Here is a 26,282-nt window from a genome sequence, read left to right as displayed (position 1 = left end):
GCAGCCATTTTATAATCAGCCATTTTATAATCAGCCATTTTATAATCAGTCATTTTATAAGCAGCCATTTTATAAGCAGTCATTTTATAAGCAGCCATTTTATAATCAGCCATTTTATAATCAGTCATTTTATAATCAGCCATTTTATAATCAGTCATTTTATAATCAGCCGTTTTATAACTAGCCATTTTATAATCAGCCATTTTATAGCCAACTGTTTTATAATCAGTCATTTTATAATCAGCCATTTTATAATCAGCCATTTTATAATCAGCCATTTTATAATCAGCCATTTTATAATCAGCCATTTTATAATCAGCCATTTTATAGCCAACTGTTTTATAATCAGCCATTTTATAATCAGCCATTTTACATCAGAGAAAGAGGTTTTAAAATCTGTCATATTATTACATTACAATGCAAAACTATTTTGCCAATATACTAAATTTTGCTTAAATGAACTACGTTATTCAACAGCCAAATAATTACACAAATAATAATACACAAATACTTTATTTTTAATTACAATATCCAAAACATTATTAATTTAAATTTTGAGAAAGTTCCTAGACATTTAAAACTAACAATGTGCTTGTTATCCAAAGCTTTGCCTCAGCTAAGATTGACATTTTTATTTGTTGTATTTATATATTTGTTGACATCTGGGCAAAAGACTTGGAGAATTATATTGAAAAAAAAATCTTTTTTGTTGGTCAAAATGAGATTCTTTGGTATGTTTATAAGTATTTCTTATTTCTATTCTTGCTGAAACAACTAATTGCATCTGAACTGTAGCTTGCAGTGTTGAATTACTAATAGTTTAATGATAAATAATTTACTTTAAACATTTAAATATGACATATTTTCCTTATTAAAAGATAATATAACTGTCTAGAGTGAATACCGCACAAAGCTAGCTACAAAAGTTTTAATTAACTTTTTGAGGTATAAGCGCATTTAAATATTACTTATAATCTTTTAAAACATGTTTAACACTGTCTTATTCTATGAAATGTTTCCTACCATTTTAAGATTCTCGAGTAATTTGTACTTTTATTTGCAATGCATTTGACTTATCGGTTAGGCTCACGGTGACCGCATATGCTCCGCCTTTCTGTCTGCTTCCTCTTGGTTACTCTGCGCCCAGACATTTTTTAAAAACACGAAGATACCGGCGCACTTGCTGAGCTTGCAAAGTAAACTTATATATTATACTTAATAATATATTAATTTCTTTTTACTTTGTTAAACTTGTCAACCCTTCAAGAACCTTTTAAAGACAATTAAATTTTTTTAAACAAACTTTAACTACTAAATTTGATAAAAGTGTAGCTTTGCATTTTGGTCATTCTAAGATGCAAATTGCTTTAGGCATATCAATCTATTGTTGCACGAGCAACCTTGATCCTATTTTAAGTTTTTGATATTATATTACATAATTCGGACGAGACATTTTTCTTGCGAGCAAGACAATTATGTGTTGTTTTATGCAGCTGGGAATGTGATACGATGCCTTCTTACACAAAAATAAACTTTGTTATATTGACCGTGGTTTAGCATTTAAGTATCCAGTTTTCAAGATGAATATTTTCAATATTGTCACTTGTGACCTTGATATTTATGGTCTCCAATCTCTAATGGACCCAATTTCTTACTTTTTGGATATCATGACAACAATAACATAGTTAGATTATAATATTTTCTCCGCTACTCTATGTATGAGGTTAAATATTTTCCTTTTATTTTTTAACCAAATAAGTTTTACTGTCTCTTCGTACTCAGAGCCTCAAGTCAATCTTTGATTTTAAAAAACTAATTGAACTTGTCCGTTAAAATGAATAATTTACTAAGTGATAAGCTCTTTATTTTTAATGAGTAATAAAACTACAAAAATGGTGAAATCTTTTAAGTTCGGCTTATGATAAAGGTTTGTTAGTGAATATTGGGGTTTTACTAAAGAAATCTGAAAAGACTTTGCGTCTCCGACGAGACGATTTTCATCTAGTGTTCTTTTTTATGCCGATATAACGTCTCGACTTGCAAGCGCCAGGAATGAATATTAAAAGCGAGGGTAAAGTTTTCACTACATACAACCTTCAGGCAAGTACGCAAGTACGCAGGCAAATACGCCAAGGCAACCATCCTGTGACATGTGCACATATCATCTATCCCCAGAATTACACGCTTGGATGCTGCCCAATATAATATATCAGTGTGACATACAGAAGTCATTTTTTCTAAAAAAACGTTACCAAAACTTTCCATCAAATATAATTACTACGGTGTAAGGCCTTTATGCAAGGTTAGATGATGTGGAAGATGAACTAGCTTTGTAGCAACTAAGAAGCTCTCTGAATAGAGTTATCATTCAGTCGATAAGAATGCGTTTTTCTCAGGGCACAAATGCTAGTTTAATTTGATATTGTTAAAGAAAATTATCTCATTAAATGATTCTCTTTAAAAAACTCTCTTTAGACTCTAACCTCTAAGGCTTACAGCTTTTTAAATAAACTAGTAGTAGTAGTATAGAAAAAACTGCAGGCTTAAAAAATGTACATGGAATGAAAAACCAGCCAAAACATATATAAACCTAAAGTTGCCAAACACACAACAAAACTAATATAATATTTCACAAACAATTTTACACTTTTGTTTATAAGTGACTGCACCTATTTAAAACAGTATTCAATAAGTGTTATCGCTAAAAGCCGTAATGAATAAACATATTTGACAACCCGCATATCATTCAACATTGTTATTCCAATGATTGACCATCTTGTTTCCTCTGGAATTGGCTAAACCAACCTAAATCTTACAAAATAATAAACACGTTCACTTCTTTTCTTGCGTTACAGGTGATATCTCATTATTGTAATACTAATAACGCAGAATCGGAGTCGCCCACTCATTTTTATGTATGATGTCATCATAGACATAAATATTCCCTTGAAACTTGCACTTGCAGACAAATTGCAAAAACTAAAGTGAGTACAGGAATTTGTTTGTTTCAAATTTATAGAGTCAAGTGTGATAGATTTTAATTTTTGAATTTAAAAAATTTGTCATATTCTCTGCAATATATTTGGCTCAAGCTCTTTGGATTCGTCGGTAATTAGTAACTAGTGCAGTGCTATTTAGGTAATTTATTTAGGTCACAAGTAGCCCAAGACCGGACTATCGGAAGATTTTTTTCTTTTTTGAATGATTCAAACTGTTGATTTTTTCATTGCTCATTTGACAAGCCTGTTCCATAATTAATTTAATAATTGATTTGTTCAAAAATCGTTTACAAACTTGTTTCAATATTATAAAAGGAGTTTTAGGTTCTTGGCAGAAGGTAACGCATTGTTATTTGCGTGTAAACTGAAAAGCAGGTGCCTCAAAGAAAGACATCGCGTAGGTTTGTGTAAGAGTACAGTTGACCTATAAAGGTTTTCTATTCTTGTCCTGCCCAGACGGCTAAAGAATGCATTTATGTAATTGTAAAGCCATTTTATCCGACCGATCTAGAGGCATTAATCATGCTCCACCACGGAGCAGAGCTAGCCACCAACACTAAAACTTGATTGTCAGAAATGCAGTCATTACCAATGCAAACTAATGCCAAACTTTCAACTCCTCCAGCCTGTTCGTACAACCTTACAGCAATGCCACTCTGTTGCGAACGAAAGACCTTGAAGCGAAGGTTCGTTCCAGCTGAATTGGTAAGGAGATAAGAAACATTATAGAGATAGTAAAAGTGTGCAGCCTTTTAATTGGCTCATTCAGCTCATTTTCTAAAACTAAACCAGAATAATCTCTACTATAATAAAAGCCGTATCCTTTTGAAGCAATGGTTAGAGGTTGCGAAAAAGATTGCTTCATAAGGGACTCGAACTCAGACATGACAGACAGGCGTGTTACCATGTGCATCAATAAACTGCCTTCATGTTTCGCCATATGGTTGTGCAGAAGATGGTTTACCGCCATATCGGCACACCTGACGATCCGTTACGCTCTACTGGACTGTCAGCGTACTAGTGTAATATAAAGAGAAGTAAGTGAGACCAAAGCAAGCGGGTGAAATTAAATATTCATTGCTGCCTATACGACATGCCTAATGCTGCCAAATAGGCACACTGTTCAGAGACTTGAGAAAAGTAAAAAATCTAGCAATTGTAGCTTGAACCAAATCATTTAACCGATGTTTAGCTTACTCCTTTCTCTATTAATATTGGTCTGGTACCACTACAGATGCTACACTTTGTCAGTCATCTTCGAGTGATCACTGAGCCTTATTGACTAATATTGACTAATATCTGCTTTCATGAATTGATCATAAAATGATGACCTCTTGAGAGGCAACAATATAAGTTTGAGGCTTTTCAAAAAAGTGCTAAACTTTGAAAGTTTTTTGCATTTTTTTGAGTAAAGAGAGGACGAGTTTTTTTTATTAAAGCTCTCACTATTAATAATTTGCATTTTTCCTCTAAAACGTTTTGTGTTTGAGAGATTCCTTTGTCAGCTTTGTTCCAAGAGCACAGTTAACTACAACCAATAGTAGCAACATGCAATACATATTTTAAGCCCATATCAGATGTTCTCTCACAATTTCAACACAGTCATATCAACTGCTGACTCTAAGAATAGAAAATTATATTTTAAAGAGTTGTCCACTCTTGTAAAATAAAACAAATATTTTTTAATCTCTCAAATTTAATAGATTTTTGTGGCAAAATTTAAAGTAAAACAAGAAATTAGTACAGAGATACATAAGAGTACTAGTGTATGTTCCCGTATAGATATAGAAACATGCGAGAGTACTAGGGTATGTTCCCGTATATATATAGAAACACGTGAGAGTACTAGGGTATGTTCCCGTATAGATATAGAAACATGTGAGAGTACTAGGGTATGTTCCCGTATAGATATAGAAACTAAGGCTAAGGCTAGCCTTCTCTAAAGACTGCTTGTCTAGCTTGTCTGACATTTAGGTGACAGCTGAGTTTGCAGATTAAATTAGGAGGCAACAAGTCTTTAGTTATGTGGCATCATCCCATGCAAAAAGGGTTAAGGCAGCACCTAATACAGGAAGGGTTAAGGTAGCACCTAATGCAGAAAGCTTTAAGGCAGCACCTAATACAAAAAGGATTTATTCACCAGTTTATCTTGGCAAGCTTTGCAGATTAAGTCTATTCAAGGTTAAAAGAAGCAAAGAATTCAAAATGCCCTCAGTCAAAATTGAAACAATATAGCATGTTAGTGAGCTGCCAGAAATCTAGGTTTTTCGTACATTTACTACTGATTTCCCCTAAAAATACTGAACAATCCTTTGTTAGACATGGTTTTACTATTTATAAAAATTTTAGTAACAGCTCAACATACACAGAAAGTGACAGGAGGCTCTAGCGCAATCTGACTGAGCAATATTGTCTACACTAGTAGTTAAAACAGCTGAGAGGACACAAATCCAGAACTCTGTGATCGATTGCAAAATTTTACAAATTGTACCATTAAATCTTAATATAATTGCTATATTAATAATTAGCTTTTATTTACTCTTTTTAAAAGAGAGAGATGATAAGCAATTTCTCTCTACATTGTAGTAGCCTAGTGGCCGAAGAACCTTTGCTGTTAAATGCACTTTATGCAGAATTTCAATCTAAAACCTTTTTCCTTAATTACCAATTTATTTTGCTAATAAAAATTATTTTGGCCTAAAATGTCAATTTGGCAACCTAATACAGAAATCAGATATTATTATTGATATTATTGTCTGTGACACGGCCTTGAGTGCTATTAGTTTGATGTTGCATCGATCTTACTGTTACTATTCGTGCAGGTAGTTAAGGGATCAGCTGGCATTACAGGAAGTGACAACTCCAAGCAGCAGCGAACAGGTGAGTGATCAGACTTATAAACTCATAGCCATAGAGAATGCCTAGGATACTTACATCATGCTTTCATGCAGACGTCAGATTTTACTGCTAAATTTCAATATTTTTTGCAATGCTAGATTGCTTAAATTTTCATTGAGGTAAACATATTTGACTTGGAATATTTAAAGAAATTACACCAAAATAAACATAGCCTTATAAAATGGTGTTAATTAAGGCAAAATTATAAAATGATAAGTGGCTTTTATAGAATTACTTTTGTTCTAAAACATAGCTAATAAAACTATCTAATGGCAGCTGTTTAACTAAACATGTCTGTAGTGGCAGCAGTAGATTACATGTCTGTAGTGGCAGCAGTAGATTATATGTCTGTAGTGGCAGCAGTAGATTATATGTCTGTACAAAGAGATACTTGGCACTAACCTGCATGCTATGATTTGACTTAAATATTTCATATAGTTGTAAATAAAATATACAATTGAATACTATAATGATGGTAATTTAACTAAATATGTTGTCAAACAACAAACGTTGTTTGATTGTAAACATTCAAAGCCATTATTTTTTCTTTAAGCCTATGATATAGCCTGTGATATAGCCTGTGATACAGCTTGTGATATACCTGTGCTACAGCTTGTGATATAGCCTGTGATATAGCCTGTGATATAGTCTGTGATATAGCCTGTGATATAGCCTGTGAAATAGCCTGTGATATAGCCTGTGATACAGCTTGTGATATAGCCTGTGATACAGCTTGTGATATAGCCTGTGATATAGCCTGTGATATATCATGTGATATAGCTTGTGATATAGCTTGTGATATAGTCTGTGATACAGCTTGTGATATAGCCTGTGATATAGCCTGTGATACAGTCTGTGATATAGCCTGTGATATAGCCTGCGATATAGCCTGCGATATAGCTTGTGATATAGACTGTGATATCAAAAAATTACATCACGTAAGAGATTTAGATAAATAGATACCCTTCAAGTATAGTAATATTCATGAATAACCATAAATAATAATTTAATATAGGATAATATAACATATAATATATTATACTATAATATAATAAAATGTATTATAACAGTTTGTAATCCATAAATACTATCTTTTATTTAAGATCAAAAAATTCTAGATAAAAATCAAAAGAGATAATTGCTGATATTTGATGTATACTTCTATGGCTAGGTAGGTATACAGATATTTGAAGTATACTTCTATGGCTAGATATACAGATGCTTTTATTTACAAGTGTTTCCATCACAAATTCTAAAACCTGAAAAAAACCAGAAAGAAGTTTCAACTTGTTTACAGGCAGCGTCTAAATATAAAACCGCACACTCTAAATATGGTCAAACACGCTTTGTTTTTTATGTGTCTCAATAGCTTGATTGCAAAGCAGTAAAAATTATGAGAGCGTCGGTTTACAGGCTAACATTTGATATCTGATATTGCCTTAACATACATGTCACTTCCTGTCACTTCCTATTCAGTTAAATCAATCACCTGCTGGCTACTGGCAGCTATAAATCATCCCTTTCTTACAATACAAAGATTCAGAAATCTGTGATTGATTGCAACATTTTACAAATCGTACAATTGAATCTTATTATAATTGCTATATTATTAATATAGATTTACTTTAGGAAAAGAAAGTAATTTCTTTGGTATATGTGAGTGTAGATTTTTCTTTTGCCAAGTTGTTCACTATAGCAAACTTTATAGACAACCATAGTTCCTCATCCGTCATTAGCTAATAAAAAATGCTTTCAGCTTATCTTTGGCAGCAAGATTTTTAAAAAAAGGTCTGAAAGATAAGCACCCTGCAATGGGAATAACCAATATAGCTTTAATATAGCTAAGGCTAAAATTTATTTGCTAGAGCCTAGAGAATACTGAAAAAATATTTGATAGTTGACATTTCAACACCTCACCAGTTCAGGACTGACACAGCTACAATGGGCAAAATACAGCTAAACCTGCAATGTGACGGTGGCTCTTGGCACCAACTAGTGTTAGTATGATTAATGGTGTGTTGTTCCCACACTTTTCACTGATCTCCACAGCCCGGGCTATCACTAACACATACTTGTGGTTATCCTCGTAGTCACTCTCCTTTGATTTCCTGGATGTCCAGTTGTGTAAAGCATTTCCTTGTTTTTACACTTTTCATCTTTGCTAAATTTCTTATTATTTTTGTCAAAAATTGGATTTTTCGAAAGCGTTAAATACTATAATTTGAAAAGAGTAAAAGTTTAACAGCTGTAAACAGTTCAACAGTAAATTTAGATCATCACAGACTCTAAGCAGCAGGATATGTGACTTACAGATTCTTATAAGTTGGTACTTCTAAAAGAGTGTGTTTCTCATAATACTAGGTCCAGACCATGTTTATTTGAAACAGCAGGTAAGCATTTGAAACAACTCAGCTTTGAGCAACAAAAACTATATAAAACTCACAGGGAGCCTTTAGCTGTACAACTCGGGCTTTATTCCGCATGTTTCCATTGAAAAATAGTTCTCAAAAACATCTGAGTGGAGGCTGGAGCATAAGGTTTACTGTTAGTGACAACAATGTGTTGCAAAGCTCATTGAAAAGTCAGGTTTTGCCAGAGAAGTGCTTACATTGATAAACTAATAACTATTTTAATATTGTTCACATAAATTTAGCACCTCCAGTTAACAATAGTTTATATAATGATGTGATTAAAAAGTTTGGGCATTATTATAGAGATCAAATGATCTGTAAGATTTCTTGACACACATATTTGGAAAAGGTGTAGTTGTATTTTCACTATATTGGTAGAATACTGATACATCCTAAATCAGGTGATCCATTCAAATGACTCACCCAGCAGAATTGGTTACTTTAAGATATGTTGTTTTAAATAAATTATTCATTATTTATTGTTATTTTAGTATAGTTTGTAATCTTTTAAAAATGTATTATTTGACATCAATTGTTCATAAAATTAATACAAATGCCTATTTGGCACAATAATAGGTGTGTGGATTGCATGCCTTAAATTTGACAGTCTTTGAAAGTCGGAAAAAAGGCATGCTTTTCTGTACAATGCAGGTTTATTCTTGTGCAATGCAGGTTTGTTCCTATGCAATGCAGGTTTGTTCCTTTGCAATGCAAGTTTGTTCCTATGCAATGCAGGTTTGTTCCTAAGTAATGCTGATTGGTTCTTAGGCAATGCAGGTTTGTTCCTAAGTAACGCAAGTTTGCTCCTATGCAATGCAGGTTTGTTTCTAAGTAATGCAGGTTTGTTCCTAAGTAATGCGGGCTTGTTCTTATGCAATGCAGGCTTGTTCAGAAGCAGATCAAACAGTGACAGCAAATCTATGCTCGCTCATTTTCTTCTCCGTCAGCAAACTGGCTGCCCTCCTTTCGGTGATTTCCGACGTCAGATCAGCGATGATCTTGGCCTAAACTGTAAGTCAGCATATGAAACTATGCTAGTAGTAGTAGCTAGTAGTAGTAGTATAAGTAGTAGTAGTAGCTAGTAGTAGTAGTAGTATTAGTAGCTAGTAGTAGTAGTAGCTAGTAGTAGTAGCTAGTAGTAGTAGCTTGTAGTAGTAGTAGTAGTAGTACTGCAAAAAGGGCTCCTTTTAGGTATAAATTTTATTAGCTAGTTTATTTAAATTGTAGTATCTAATTAGTTTTTATTTATACATGAAAATATGGATTTTTATGATTTACTATCCAAGTGTTTCTGTGTGACACCATATTTCTGACCATTTTTACAGGTTCGAGGATGGTCCATGGAACTCTGAATGCTGAAGATGCTGCCGACTTGAGAGCTAATGCTGCAGTTAGAGATTTTCTACTGCCTCACCCGAACAGTGTGTCTGCGGCCGATCTCACTCTACAGTTTTACAGACCTTCAGCTGCCAGGCTTCCTCTCAAATCTGGCCAGTGTGAATTCTGTGGCAAGGTGAGCTTGCATACTATCACTTGAAATTTTGTTTTTACTCGACTCGAGCCAAAACATTGTCTTTGTAAGGGTCACTACATTTTTCTTCACATTAGACCCGTACAAATGGTACATAATGACATACAAATGGCATAAGGGTACACCAAAAAGCAAGAATAAGAGAAATACAATAGACGCTCCTGCAACATAAAAAATTTATTCCGAAAATGCTTGTTCTATGAAGCATAAAACGTGTGTAAATAGCCTAATACATTCCATGATCTTCCCAAACTCACTCATTTGGCCTCTCAAAAAGGAAAACAAACATACCTAACTCTTTAATTTAATGACTGTACAATGTAACTGTACAAGTGTAACTGTACAGGTGTAACTGTACAAGTGTAACTGTACAAGTGTAACTGTACAGGTGTAACTGTACAGGTGTAACTGTACAAGTGTAACTGTACAGGTGTAACTGTACAGGTGTAACTGTACAGGTGTAACTGTACAGGTGTAACTGTACAGGTGTAACTTTACAAGTGTAACTGTACAAGTGTAACTGTACAGGTGTAACTGTACAAGTGTAACTGTACAGGTGTAACTGTACAGGTGTAACTGTACAGGTGTAACTGTACAGGTGTAACTGTACAGGTGTAACTTTACAGGTATAGCTGTACAGGTGTAACTGTACAGGTGTAACTGAATAGCTGTGATCAGGGTACTAGTATAATATAATAGAGATACCCTATATGTCAGGGTACTAGTATAATATAATGGAGATACCCTATATGTCAGGGTACTAGCATAATATAATAGAAATACTCATATACGTCATTTTCTCTCCCAAGTACGGCAAGGGAGAAGCTGATACTTTAAGGCTAACTTTTGGACTATCGATAATCAAATCAGATTTGAGAACTTGCACAGACTTGACTCTTTATGTCATACAAAATTTTTTATGCAATTGGAAGCCAAAACTTTACATAAATTCGTTAGGTTAAGTGGAGTTTACATAAAATGAGTTTTACATTATAGGAGTGACTGTATGTATGTATGTTATACACGCTGCACTGCATTGCATTGTACGTTATGTTATTGTAGTACAGATCAGCTTAAACACTTTATTGGTAATACTGTTGAAGTTGCCAAAAGGTAAATTATAAACCTTGTAATATAATATTATTACACTTACTTTATGATATATATTAATACATTTATTATACATGTATGCTACACATTCTTCTGATGTGCTTAAAAAGCATCTTTGGTATGGAAGGCCAGCTGCATTGCTGTCTCTGGAAGTGCATTTACAAATATATAGTATATTGCAATTATGTGAAACATTCCTTTGAATAACAAGAGTTGACCAAGGAGATCAAAATACATTTTCACTAACTTTGAAAAGAAGCAACGCTAATGGGTACCTATTGAAAAAACTAGACATCTATCACAGAGTTCAAGGTTGTGAAAATCAGATCAGTATCTGTAGTTGTTCTTTGTTTAAAGTTCTATATCCACTTACTGAGAGGGTGGTAAGGACGCTACTCCTCGGATGTCATCATAGAACACAGGCCACAAGTTTTCAACGGTTGTTTCAGACCTTTACCAACAAAAGTAACCTAAAAGTGCACAGAAGAAGTCACACAGGAGAAAAACCATTTCAGTGTGATGAGTGCCCGTATGCGTGTGCTCAGTCTAGCAAACTGACAAGGCATAAGAAGACTCATGGAGGGTCACACCGATGCAGAATATGCCTGGCGACTTTTTTAAACTCTTCGTAAGTGACTTTAGCTTTGCTTTAACATGAAATGACTTGCATGTAGGTCTACAAGTAGGTTATACTCTTTCTATACCAAGGGTTCTTAACCTTTTTTACTCAGTTTCCCTAAGTGTTTTCAGAAATTTGATTCACCCATGTTCTTTAAACCCCATGACTAAAACAACCAATAAAAATTATAACCCCATTTTATTGTGCACTAGCTGCATTACCCGTGTTCGGGAACAGATTTACGTGAAGCAATAGTTTTATTGAGAGTTGTCTTTCATACTGTTAAACAACTCCAAATATTCAATCTACTGAAATTTTTGTGCTGATCAGACTGCATACACATATGCAGTCGTACATGTCAATAATGTTGGAGAGAACAATGGAAATATGCAATGTGTTTTACAGCTAGTCTACAATGCATCAGTCTCGAACCACTCAAATCGGAGTTTCCTAATTTTGTACACAGAACTGATTATGAAATTGACATTGCTAGGCAAACTGAAGTTCTTCAAACTGGCAGTATTGAAAAGTTTTACATATTTTAAGAAATTCTAGAAAATATTTTGCTATTACACTGCTAAGCTATCGCCAGCATTTATTGAATTGAGACTTCTACGTGCTTGAAACACTAATCATGATTCACCAGTTCTTCGTCTATAGCCTGTGTTTTGACATGGTATATACCAACTGTGCAGCAGTAATGCGGTTGTTGATAAAATTTATTATCAATAAAATCTACTATATAAACTACATATATGGCCTCTCGCCTTTCCAACGTAAAGCATTACATCTGGGGCATTTTTGGACATTCGTCCCATAAAAAAATTTGGCCCTTTACTGTGTTGCAGGACTGTAGTCAAGTGCGAAGTTTTCTGCCCATACACGGCGCCTGGTAGCAGCTGCTGTAGTTAGTGCATCTTGCTGTTGTCGCCGTGTCATCTGCTCTGAAAATTCAGCTCGCCGCGCAGCTGTTGTAGCTAGTGCATCATGTTCATGTTGCTGCTGCATCTGCTCGGAGGTTTCTGCACGCCTGGCCGCTGTAGCGGCTGCTCTGAGCCGTTTGAGTCACTGCTGGGTCGGCTCAGCAGTTTCTGCACTTCTAGCAGCGGCAGAATCTATTCTGGCCTGCTCTCGATGTAGCTGTGTTTGTTCAGCGGTTTCTGCTCTTCTAGCAGCTGCTATTCTGTTTCGTTGTAGGCGTAGCTATGTTTGCTCTGCAGTTTCGGCACTTCTAACAGCTGCAGTAGCAGTTCTGTTTCATTGTGGGCGTAGCTGTGTTTGCTCTGCAGTTTCTGCTCGTCTAGCTGCTGCTTTGCGAATTTGGTCTCTTTCTCTACAGGAATCAATCTGTTCTTGCATTTGGACAGTAGGCTTTTTGGGAGGCATTGTACTGCTTCAAGCGTAAAGCAGTACAATGCCGAAGTTTAAAAGTGAATGAGATGGTGTGCTTTTTTGTAATATACACTGCTCGCTTTCTTCTCACCATCGCCTATCGCAATGCTCGGAGTGCCCATGTGTTTTGTAGTAGCTGTAGTTCTGTAGTACTCGTAGCTGGAAAAAAAGTAACAGTAACTCAGCTGCGGAAAGAAATGAACATGTTTACTATCACAAACAGTGGCAAATTCAACATTTTCAACCCTTTCACTGATGTAGACTCATTTATGCGTTTTCTATGGCTGACCGCCGTAGACACATTTTTGCGACTTTCCCAGCAATTGCTAGTAATTGAATTTTATTATTCGTTGATAACATAACCAATGATCTTTAAGACTTTTATGGTAGTGACAGTGTTGTCCAAAGATTTCTCTATAAACTTAGCCTAAAATTTAATTTTAAACCTTTGTTTGAGAATTTCCAACTTAAAAACAACCATTTTTGTGTAAGTTTTGAGAACGCCACCCAGTTAGAAAACAATCACTTATGTTGATGACATTATAGCCGATTCAGATTTAGATTTTTTCTGATTTTACAGATAATTAAAACAGCAATAGCAGCACTGACTCTGATGGTGGTGAAAGTATTGGTTTTGTAAGAATAAGGAACATTGTAGAGGATCGTTTTAGCTTCGTAGCCTCACGTCGCTTTAGTATGTGAGGCTATGCACAAAGTATAGATACAATTAATTTTTTGCATAGCAGTGCTTGTTAAAATGTTGGCAAAATCTACGATATAACCAAAACAAATGTTCTAGATGGAGTTTCAAATTGAAAAAAATTTCATAAAGCAATATCGGCAAAATGGCTGGCAGTAGGCCGATAGCTAAATTTGTACATGGACGCAAGTGAAAGGGTTATGTATTGGAAGTGTGGCAATTCATAGACAATACAACATTGAATAAAAAGTACTTATCTTTTTGATGTGGAAATTTAGTAGGTGAGAAGTGCGTTTTTTCCAGTGACCGCAAGAAACAAACGCTTACATGACCTTCTCTGTACACATTGGCAGTAAATATTAATTGCATGTAAACTACTACTCATTAATTTATTTAATGAGTAGTACATTTGTATAGCTGTATAGGCATCTTTGTATAGGCCGCAGAACTCAGGATGGCACTTTTTAACACGGCAACAACTTTGCTGTTTCAAACGCACCAGTGTCGTTGGGCACCGTAAAGAGGCGCGCTAACCAGAGATCACGTGGTTTTTGTGTAAAAACGATGAATAGGTTAGGTATGTATAGAGACGCACTAACCGGAGATTCCCGTTAATGCACCCTAAATACCTAGTAGCGGCTAATAGTCCGAAAAGTACGGTACTCTATAAGGCGGACAGACAGATAGACAGACAACAATTGCCGTTTATATAGTAGACATCTAAACATATAACAGCATAATATTAATCTTTATACAACACGTACACAACACACAAAAACACATGACCTTTGGCATCGCGGTGAATTGCTTTATGACTAAATTAACTTATTATCCAATCGACATCCAGATGGAGGAGTTCACATATAGGCCTATCTAGGTTTTGACTAGTAGCTAATGATTAGCCACTAGGGTTATATATAAAACCATAATGTTGAAGGAAGGAACCCAAACTCATACAGAACTGCTGGCTATAAATTAAAAATTTAAAAATTCAGACACCTCTCTGTTCCTCACCAGTATAATAAAAATTACCTCGTGGGAATTCTACCTGGCTGTGAACCCCTAGTCTATACTACTTTGTTCTTAGTTCGCTGAACAACTTGAAAGGTTTTTCAAAAATTTAATCAGAAATTTTGTGCATTTTGTTAAAGAAAGAAGTTCATGGTTCTTGTTTGTATGAGGCATGGGCATTGATTTAGTGTAGACCAGACATTCATTGTATGATTTTAAAATAAGAATAGATGTTCATCCCATACACACATCTCCCTAAACTTGAACCATACAACTTAATGTTTTAAAATGAGTTAAGAATTACAGATTTGTTAAAGTATGAAGTGCCAACTCTACTTTATAAAGATCTGCATGTTGCCGGAGCTGGGCTGCAGGATTCAATTCAGCAACTTAAATTCTTTATAAAACCACAGTAACAGAGCGTGTATACTTGGATTTGTCCTCTCTTGGAGGTTACAAACTCTCTTAAAAGTTTTATCTCTATGGTTTCAATACTGACGGTGTGTCTTTCATATATCTAAGGCCAGCAAACATAATACACATAGTTTCAAGTGGTTATACTACCTTTTTCTCTAGCTGCGCTCCTAACCATGCCCATGCTAAGATAACTCTTAACTATGCCCATGCTAAGGTAACTCTTAACCATGCCCATGCTAAGATAACTCCTAACTATGCCCATGCTAAGATAACTCTTAACCATGCCCATGCTAAGATAACTCCTAACCATGCCCATGCTTAGATGACTCTCAACCATGCCCATGCTAAGATAACTCCTAACCATGCCCATGCTAAGATAACTCCTAACTATGCCCATGCTAAGATAACTCTTAACCATGCCCATGCTAAGATAACTCCTAACCATGCCCATGCTTAGATGACTCTCAACCATGCCCATGCTAAGATAACTCCTAACCATCCCATGCTAAGATAACTCCTAGCCATGCCCATGCTAAGATAACTCCTAACCATGCCCATGCTAAAATAACTCCTAGCCATGCCCATGCTAAGATAACTCCTAACCATGCCCATGCTAAGATATACACTATGTTTACATGATGAGGTTAATCCACAAGTTTGTGTCAATGTACAAATCATCCGCAAGATGGAGATGGCAAAAATTCCCAAGTCAAGCGAATTTTGGTACTCGCAAATCTTTATTGAATGTTTCATGTTTGCGAATGATGAAAACGGCACTTGCAGATGATTCGCCAAAAAAAGCAGCCCAAGCTATTCAATTTTAAACATTTTTCACATTTTAGTCATTTTTATTTTGATTTGAGCAGTTCTAAATGGGCCGCTATGATATATGGCATAGAAATCCTTATAGTTTTTAATAAAGTGCTTGTGTTAGTCCGCGTCATACGAATGTCCCTTGAACCATTTGCGGGCACATTATCTCAACATGCCAGCAAATGCAAATGTGTATCATTTGCGTCATGAAAACATTGTGATACAGTGTGATGAAATACTAACCAATTTAGCCAACATTTTAGTTTTAACTTGGGAGTTTATATTGAATAAACATTGTTGTTATGTAATCATCCAAACCAATGGCTGAATAACCGGCTAGCTTACAATGAGGTGCAGTGATAATATTTGTACTGTGATCACAAGAATAATGCAGAGGATCAATGAAGGCTGTCAGAGACAGGCACAACTTGTCACAAGTTGTAGCAGGCTACTCATGTCTACTTGCCTTGTCATGTTCATGTGAAGCTGTGTATAACTACTGTTTTCAGCTTTGTGAATTAATTTAACCAAAATAATACAAAAATGTTTCTTTGAACATATTATTGTTTTGACCGCCAATTCGCAGGTTTTATTAAAGTGATACAGTTTTACTAAAAATACAAATAAGACTTGCTATAGTGTTTTTGGTATCGCACTTTTTAAACATAACTATTTCGTAGTTTGGCTGAACTGAAGAGAATTTGGGAGAAAGCATAGACGTCCTGCCAGTTTAAGTGGATCTATGTAATTGTATCATAAGGTCATTGAAAATAAGGATGTTACGTTGGTGCGTACAATTGCACTGTGTACAGGGTGTTTGTTTTTGATGACCAAGTAAGACAGAGTTGATCAACTATATAGCCTCATCTTCCATGCTTTCAGAAGGTCATTGCTCAACTATAGTGAAGACTAGCTGAATGTCCGGCGTTGCACGGGTAATAGAATAATTACCTAATGAATTTGAGTAACTTACCTGGAAAGCTAGATCTTTACTAAAGTCATCACTAAAACATTTTGGGCCAGCAATCATTACGCGTAATGTTCAGCAGTGCTAGTTATTAACCCCAAGCAGGTGCTTTACGCGTGGGTATCTTAACCAATGTAATGAATATTTGCCCAATGAACCCCTTGTATTCTGTGTAGCTTAATGGTTAGGTTCGCTGCCTCTAGATCTGAAGGTTCTGCTCAAATGAAGCTCAAATCAAGTGGCATGCTATACTTTAATTGCTATAGCCTATTATAACAATTAAAGTATTACTTTATTATAATCCTATTGCTATAATAAGAATTTAATAAAAAACGAAATGGTAGCAAGGCAAACACTGAGAACACTAAACTACATGCAGGCCTATTAGAGATGCTCCGATTCCAAAATCACCAGCCTATTCAGATACCGATTCGATATACCAATTCTTATTGAAAAATAATCTGATTTAGATGCCGATTCAGATCTTTTGTGTTGCATAGATAATTGTCCATTTTCTTATGCAAATATGATGCAAAGAAAATATGAATATTAATGTATTTATTTGTATTTATGGAAAAAAATTATATATACTCACATACTGACATAACGTGCATGTAGTAACAAAACAGTCAATCTTTCTTGTAATTCATAATTAATAAAGGTAATTACTGTTAATGGTACAGCTCTCTCTACCTGTGATAATGAAGTCTCTCTTTTGTTGCTGAACGGACTGTTGCGCCTGTACAAGTTTAGAGCAATTCAATGTTTCTTTTAATTACCGTTAGTGATTAAATTCTCTCAGTAAGAAGCCTCTTTCTTCTACCACTATCAATATAGCCAGTCGTTTTGAAGAGGGACTCACTTGCTACAGATGATGGAGGACAGGCCAAATACTGATAAGCCACCAGGGTTACCGTATTTTGTACGATACAAACGATACATTGTATCGTCAGGATCAAAAGAGTGATAGATAACTTTATGCATCGACTGCTTAAATTACATTCGTAATGCTAGTAAATAGAAATATTACATGACATTCTTGTTTCTCATCTTTGCTATCTTGTTCGTGATTGGCTGCAATAGATCTTATCACTGTAATTGGGAAATATCACACTTAGTGATTACCTCTTAACTAAAGCAAAAAAGTTCCTCAGCTGTGTTGATTTTGAGCAAGCAATAGATATGAAATAAATTGTGTGGCAGGCCCGAAATTCATTAGGTGAAAGTCGCAGCTGACGATTTTCATTAGTGTAGCAGGCTAAAATACTGTTTTCTGCTAAATAGCTGATCTGTGAAAAGTATCTGAAGTTTCAGATTTTTCAAAAAAAGTTTGGCCGATACCGATTCAGATACTTAACACCCATATCGCCACCAATATCAATTCCGATACCAAAATCGAAGCAACTCTAACATGTTTTATGTTGAGATGCATTTGAATAAGGTTATTTTTTATGAATGTTTCCAAAAATTAGTACTATGTTATAGTTTTGCATAAAACCTCAGACTATTCAAAGTTGTATTTGTAACATGTAGTTATTTATTGTTTTTATTTTATATGTCATAAAGCTACAAGTTCATAAAGGTTAAGATATGATTAGGAACTCTTAAAACATCCGACTGCAGCAGTTATATTCTCATAAGCAGATATTCTGATGTGACACTTTCAGTTTATTGTTACAAAAACTATAAAAATAAAATAAATAAAAAAATAAATAAATAATAAAAAATAAATAAATAAATGTAAGTGAAATAAAAAAAATTTGTTGTTAAAAAAACTAATTCTGGTACTGTGCTGTGCTGGCATGAGCTTTCTACCTTGATCTGCCTTTGGAGTTTGACCTTTGCCCTCTCTTTTCTTTGCTTCACTATAGTAGGTCTAGTTGATCTCTATTTAGAAACTTGTTCTACGTGTCCAATGTAAATGAAAAGAGGGTTGGTTGTGTCCCAAACATCAGATCTCAGCAAATCCACAAAGTTAATAAAATCATACCTAGGGCATCCCACGCGGATGACAGGAGTTGTCCATCCAACTTGTAACAAAACTATTCACATAATAAAGATCATGTGTCGGGAGTCAGCTAGCTTTAGACTGATTTCTATACATAAATATAATCTCAGGAAGCGTTGCTATTCCTCACAAGTGGACTAAAATGCTGATGTTTTGTGCTGAACCAGACAAGGAAATTTATGTCAGTCTTTTTCTCAATTATTCAAGAATGAAATCTTTTCTAGTTTTATGATCAGATTTTGAGCCGAGTTATTCAACTTTTTAGCAGTAAATGGTATCACTAAAATATAATAAAAGTAATAGTTGTTGATGATAAATCTTTATGAAAGTAAGATGTATGAAATTGCTAATAATTTACTCTTGCAGCGGAATACAATTGGAAAAAAGAAATATTCAACTGTACATTAGTAGCTAGACTGTTTATAAACTATAGAGCTCTGGGTCTTTCCACATTTTGTTCTTGCACAGAGGGATCTTTCAAAAAACTACTCTTGTCACACAGGGAACTCTTAGTTGCCCCAAATAACAACTGTCATCAACTCTGGTCTCCGTCTCCTTTGAGCATAGAAACATTACCCTATTTTGGTAATCTGTCAAACCTGCTGAAGCCTTGGGGCCCACTGAAAATTTCAATCAGCCAGAGCTTTTTAAGATGAAGGTTTTTGGTTGAGAGATACTCATGATACGCGACCAAATTCTTTTAAGAATTAAACTAATAATTCTTCGTGTTTTAGGACGATGGAGAAACACATGAGAGGCTGTGTAAAACAAAAGCTAGACAAACTGAATACAGCAAGACGCTCCCACCTCAAAACAGGAAGTCATGACTCACAACTTGGTCCTCGTCATCTTTCCATCAGTGTAAACGCTGTACAAGAGCAGAGCCATATGGCAACCTTATCTGATGGTAAGTGTTTGGTGCCTTCAAATCCACAATATTTTCTATATGCACTGCTGGTTGCATATTAGGTTTTCAGGTTGTAGAATGGATTAAGCTGAGCCTGCCTGCTTTAAGCTAAAGGTACCTTGTAAGGGAAGTAAATAGCTCGGCACGCACTTAAAGCTGGTTCACAATATATTGTAATATGCCGTATTGTCTTTTTGGCAGTCATCCTCGATTATGTGCACAGGAAACCGATGGCATCGACAAAGCAACGCGGACACGTTGGGAAAGTTTGCAGCTGTCAAACTTTCCCAACAGTTCGCTAAGCATCAACGACAGCCGTACAATGTGCACTATTTCGTGGATGGTGATTCGCTGTTGTGGTTAGTATGATTTATTTCTGTTTAGGATAATTTCTGCGAGGCTAGTATTGTATTCGAGCATGTGAAAACAATATAGTTCCTTCGAAAAAAATTAAAAAGAAAAAGAAGTGCACTACGTCTCGGAGTATTCGCTGATTCAAATGCAGACAGGTTTATGATAGTGTGACCATTATTATCACTGATACGGTGATAGCCGAGATACGGTGATATAATGTGAACCAGCTTTTAGTCATTTAATCACACTGTACTTAGCAGTCAGAATCATTTTATACATTGCCATAGCAACAATAAGACCTTAAGCAACCTCCGCAAGTCTTATCTGCTGCAGTGCTGTGCTTAATAACTATTATACACTGCAAAATTGCTGACGAGTAGATGGTCTAGACAGACACAAACACAGTTCATTTAAGATATTGTGTGTTAAAGCATCCTCTATTTAACTACTTTAAACAGACTTGAGGATCTTTTCTCATTGATCTAAAAAATAAGTACAAGCAGTTTTAACAGGTGACACAGTTTTAGAGTACTTAATCAGCCACCAAAAAACTTTTTATTCTCTTTAGCGTGGAATGTAAATTAGAGAGCCTACTAAGTAAGCCTACTAGTTAAAAATCTTTCCTAATTATGTAGCTTGTGGTTTAACTTTTTTACATTCACAAAATCAGATAAGAAGACGTGACAGAGGCAAAGTCTACACATTAGTAAGCTCACAAAACAATCATGCATATTTTGATCAGAAGTAATCTTCCCATGAAACTATTTATATGTATAACCATTTTTCAGTTGGGCAAAGCAATGCAAACTTTGAACTATTATTATTAAAGTTTACTAGAGTCTAAAATAGGTTATACAACTACTACTAATTATTGTAGTATATTATAGTGAGCCTGTATTATTATAATCTTAAAGTCTACTATCTACTCAGCCAAGTATACAAGCATAAGTAATGCTAAGTCTTCATTTTCTTACTCTTACTAGTTCAAGAGTGACAACTATCACCTGATAACACTAGTCCATAAGAGACAACTATCACCTGCTCTTACTAGTCAATGAAAACTGAGCTCAACTCACTTAAAAATATGAAGTGAAATGTTCATGATATACGAAAAAAATATTTTTGTTTGTGCTAAAAACTGAAGGCCATATTGGTGGATAGCATGTACCAGTATTAAGTTGCTGGTGTAAGACATTTTCTACTTATCACAGCTGGTTAATACATTCCAAAAATTAGCTCCTGCAATGGCACCGTTGCTAGCGCAACCAACTGTGACTTTCACAGCGATAGCTGAGTTAGTACAGTATCATCAACTAAATACAGTGCAGGCTAATGATGCTTGCGCATGTCTTACTAGCTGTTTACATCGTGCCTTTCTTTACATATTTGTGGTAGATCTTTTCAATTACATTACATTGAGTAATGCCAAACTTTCATAAGCCACCTGCTTCACTTGTCAAAAACAAACAGTCTAGTTTTTCACCTGATCGCAAAAAAATAATGACTCTACTGTAAAAAGGAAAACAGTTAAATACAGAAAGAAAAGAGAAAAAAAGAATAAATAAATAAATAGGATAAATAGAGAAAAGAGGAAAGAGAAAAGCTCTACAAACAAATAGATAAAGAAACTAAATGCTCATCTGAGCTAATAAACGAGTTAGCTCTGTAAAAATCAGCACAACTTGGAAAGCTGACTCAACCTTGTCTGTGGCTTGTTTTCTATGCGCTTCCCTGGAAGCGCATAGAAAACAGATGGAAATAACTTTATGTAGAGCAAACAATGATGACACCATAAAATCCAGTTTTGTAGTGTTGTGCAACTTGGTAACTTGTTGCAACATTCCCTAAAGATTTCATTGGTCATAGCATCTAAATTTTACTTCTTGTTTTAGTGAGTGGAAACAAAGCACCTGCAGCTAGTCTGATGAGCTAAACATTTTATTAGTAATTGTTCTCTCGTGTTTAAGCATTTTAATTTAGCCTCTAGTTTTTAAGGCGCATTTACACCAGGAGAATTTATCGGAGTTGTTTCCTCATAGACAAACAGACAGACAAAGTCGGTTTGGTGTAGAATGAAAAACTATTGTAAAAATGGTGTTGTCCTAGGCGCGACACAAGGTCATTAACATGCTGCATATTATGTTTGTTCGTTTTTGGTGGCCATCATTGATGAGGTACAACATGGGATTGACCAATCATATCTTGCAAAGTTAATAGTTAATTTCTCATTGGTTAAAAAAGATGACTTTGGTGACATATTGGTGACAAAATTGGTGACTAATTTTGCATAGCCAGAGTTTAAGTTAGTTTGGTGTAAAGTCTTTGCAAAAACATTTCAAATCATAAACAGACTAGAAACTATTCCAACTTCAACTCTCTCAGCGGGAACACAACTCAGACAATTCATCCTGGTGTAAACTCACCTTGAGTTTTATAAGATTTCAGTAGTTATTTCAGCAGATGAGAATTAAAGGCATCATGTAGTAGTTTAGTAGTTTTATTAGTAGACTGATCTTGTTTTTCAGAACTTGAAAATTTCTACAGCTAAGCAGAACTTCTAAAAATTTATATCAAAAACCTTTACCGATATGGATGGTAAAATAGCAAAAGTATGGGTGGAATGTTTTATGATGTGAGCTGCCAAACAGGCTGGTCAATCAGCATAGTATTTTTAACCTTATAAAAAGGTTAGAAATTGCGCACATAATAAAATACAGCAATTGTGTATTCTGCAGCAACCTCAAGAATGGTCACAAACATTCCAACATCGAAACCAACTCTCTCCGGCAGCCCTGCCAACATAAACCGATATCCATACATTACAGACATCAACACTTCTCATGTCGCTGTCCTGCCAGCTTACCTCTCGGCAGCATCCTCTTCTGCCATTTGCCTTGGTCGTAAGGCAAGCCTGATCGAGCCTTGCGGAGCTCTCAATCTCACCCTAGACGCCCTCTCAATCTCACGATAGAAATCATCATGAGATCATGGTTTCTAGATACTATCGGCTTAGAATGAGTGTAGAACTATTTATGACAGTGATTTTATTTCTAACTCGCTGCCTAGTTCCAATACTACAACAATGAAACAACTATTTAGTCAACTCACACTAATTTTAAGAGTTGTCAGTTCTTACTTAAGATTACATTTTTGGATCTGTGAAGACAACTGAAATGTCTTGCAAGAACTTGTTCAAACGATGTATTTAGTAAGTTTTGTTTTCATACAAAAGTATTAAATGCACATTATGCAGATTTCTTTTTTTAAGTTTTAAATTTGCTTTTTAAAATATATTTTTGTCATTGTGGAATTTAGAAGTCATGCAATATTTCTTTCAGTGCATTTGATGTGATCAAAAAAGCCAACATTTACTCTGTTGAGTCTTTCAAGCAAGTTACTGTGATATCCCTCAATGGTTTAGTACATGTTTAATTAAAACCCTTTCAATGATAGACTTGTTTTCTATTGACAAGGTCCATAGCTGGTCAACAAAGGCACCTGCTGAGTGTGTCGGCAACGACTTTGTCACTCGCTTTTGGAGTAAAACTTATTGTAGGACATATTAATTTATAATACGTATTTATGCAAACAAATCAGCTTCTATTGAGCTCAAAGCCAGAATCTATAATAATCTGGTTCTCATACACCAGATTTGCCTCTGTTTGTGTGACTCCACAAAACCATGGCTCATTGCTCTTGAGGTCTCATATTACACACATCTGAATGAGTGGGCTAAGGTGCTAAGGCTAAGATGCTATGAGTTGCTAAGGTTCTACTTTTGAATAAAAGTGATCATTAATATAAAAAACTTTTCTATATAAACTTAGCAGTAATTGTTTCAGACTGTTTTAGAAATAGCTTTTAGAATTTTAGATTGTAACAAGCTCACTGTCTTACACATAGAGTTGTACATTCTGCTCCTAATTTTGCTGATCAATGAAAGAAAAAACAATACTTAGTTTGGTGTTTTGTGCTTTATAATTGCCAGTTATTGTGGTAGACCAGACTATTACTCCAACAGTCTCGTGGGACGTGAGACTAGTACTCCACAGGCAGTCTCGTGAGAGACCATAAAGTGTAATCAGTGTGTCCTCACTTATTAGATGATGCTGCAAGGTAGTCCAATGGTGCATGTGGTAGTGCGCCTGCCTGCAAATCTAAATATCCAAGTTCGATCTTTGTGTGGTGTAATCTTTTTTCCTAAAGCTGTTAGCATGGCTGATGGACAAACAGATAGACAGACAGATATGACTTTTATTAAGTGAAGATTAACTGTACAATGTTCAGCTACCAAAATGTCTTTTAAAGCTATATGTAATGCATTATTTTAGTTAACAGAGTGTGGACTTTTCAGATGTGATCATAAATTCTGTCTCATTAATTGATGAACTATCAACTTGTACCATTTTAGCTAATGCAGTTCAACAAGATACCACAAGTATGACAATAACTTTGAATAATTTTTATTTCTCTGGGGCAAGTTTAAACACGCCCCCTCAAAAGCAACCATTAAACTTTTAGTATATTCTGATACTATTATTTTTTTCTTCTTATTGATATTACATTAATATTTTATTAAAGACCTATTTCCATAGATATCTAATCCTTTCTTGTGCTAACAATTTAAAAATACATAAGATTTAATACTAAGTGGCAGATATTCTGATAGTCATTTGATCTGAAATTCCAACAACCATTTTTATAGCGAAATTTACCAAAAATAATTCAAATTGAAGTCCTATCACTGATGTAAGAATATTGAGTTCTCAGAGACAATGAACAAATGATTAATTTTTTATCAAAATAAATTTTACTATGAAAAAGAATTTCAACTTTTTAATGATTTCAACTGGGAGTTCAATATTTTTACATCACCAAATGATAGAAATTATTTGTTGAAAATTGTTGAAAGCATTAATGTTGTTATACAAGCATTTAATGCATAACTAACAACAATCCTATGAGTATTTTTAAAAATAATTTTAATCAATATTAAGTAGGCTATAAACTAATCCCTTCCAACTTTAATAACAATCAACACCTGTTGAACAATTTATCACTAAAGACAGCATTACTCTATGCATTACTCTATGCATTACTCTATGCAAAAGGTAACTATATAGTAACCATATATAATTTGAACATTTTCTTTTCAAAGATGCGGCGTGCTTATTTTATTTAGTAACTAGTTTCTGGTGTGGGTAGCAACTGAGAACTTAGCAGATACAAAAGCCGCGGTAACATAAGTTTACTGAACAACCTAACTACCATAAATTGGTAGAATCGTAGTAGGTACTCAAATGTTTACACAGAATTTAGAAAAACTACGTGATATGACAAATTTTTAATTATCTTTATTTGAAGCGTTTGAGACTTTTATCTGTAGCTGTAGGTAAATTAGAAATTTTATCCTAGCAATCATGAGCAATTACAAAATAAAATATATGTCAATAGAGCCGCGTAGGACTAGACTTTTATCGCAATAGCTGATGTGAATATGAGAGATAGAGACTGACTGTTTCACAATATACAACATTTTGGGCAAGTCTGGGCGCATCTTTTTTTCTGAGCATTCTTACCACAATCAATTTTGGTCAATTTTAATCTTTAAATATTTTGATGATGAGATTGCTTAAAACAACCAACAACATATCAACTGATAAAAAAAGTTAATACTTTTCGTTAATATCAACTGAAATTTGACGCAATCACATCTTCAAAAGGACTTCAAGCATTGCTGTAATGATATTATGTCTTACAATGTTTTGATTATTTTTATATATTATAAAAAAGCTATTGTCCTGTCTACATTAAGGAACAACTTTTATTTCCTAGAATGGGGTTTTGCTGTGTGAATAATGAGTTAGGCCATATCCTTTTTTAGGACCACCTGGTCAAGGGAAAACTTTTATAACTTTCCCTTGCGGATTACTAATTCCAGAAAATACAATGTAGGTGCACCATAAGTCAGACAATGAACAGGAAACTTTAGTCCATCAATTTTTTTTACCTTGAAAGTAATCTTAAAGGTACTCAATGCCCATACTTGGTAAACTAAAATTATGAAGTTTACAAGCAGGAGATTTATTCAATCAAAAAGTTGAGACTTTTAATTGGGCTCTTTTATTAGCCAATACCAGAGTTG

The 26,282-nt window shown here is 34.7% G+C and overlaps 1 protein-coding gene across 4 annotated transcripts in view; it reads left to right on the top strand.

Moving 5' to 3' along the window:
* Positions 1-23,447, top strand: part of LOC137399802 (zinc finger protein 296-like) — a 60,507-nt gene extending 37,060 nt beyond the window's left edge. For 3 of the 4 annotated variants that reach the window (XM_068086031.1, XM_068086029.1, XM_068086028.1), the window contains 6 exons: positions 5,822-5,879; positions 9,191-9,319; positions 9,634-9,821; positions 11,399-11,577; positions 19,611-19,783; positions 22,873-23,447. In XM_068086031.1, coding sequence (XP_067942132.1) covers positions 5,822-5,879; positions 9,191-9,319; positions 9,634-9,821; positions 11,399-11,577; positions 19,611-19,783; positions 22,873-23,108 — 963 coding nt within the window. In that variant the 3' untranslated portion in view covers positions 23,109-23,447. The remainder of the gene's footprint in view (positions 1-5,821; positions 5,880-9,190; positions 9,320-9,633; positions 9,822-11,398; positions 11,578-19,610; positions 19,784-22,872) is intronic. The other variant, XM_068086030.1, reaches the window with a different exon arrangement.
* The last annotated feature ends 2,835 nt before the right edge of the window (positions 23,448-26,282 follow it).

The sequence above is a fragment of the Watersipora subatra genome, chromosome 7, assembly GCF_963576615.1.
Source record: "Watersipora subatra chromosome 7, tzWatSuba1.1, whole genome shotgun sequence".
Taxonomy (NCBI): domain Eukaryota; kingdom Metazoa; phylum Bryozoa; class Gymnolaemata; order Cheilostomatida; family Watersiporidae; genus Watersipora; species Watersipora subatra.
This window is presented reverse-complemented; position numbering and strand designations above follow the sequence as displayed.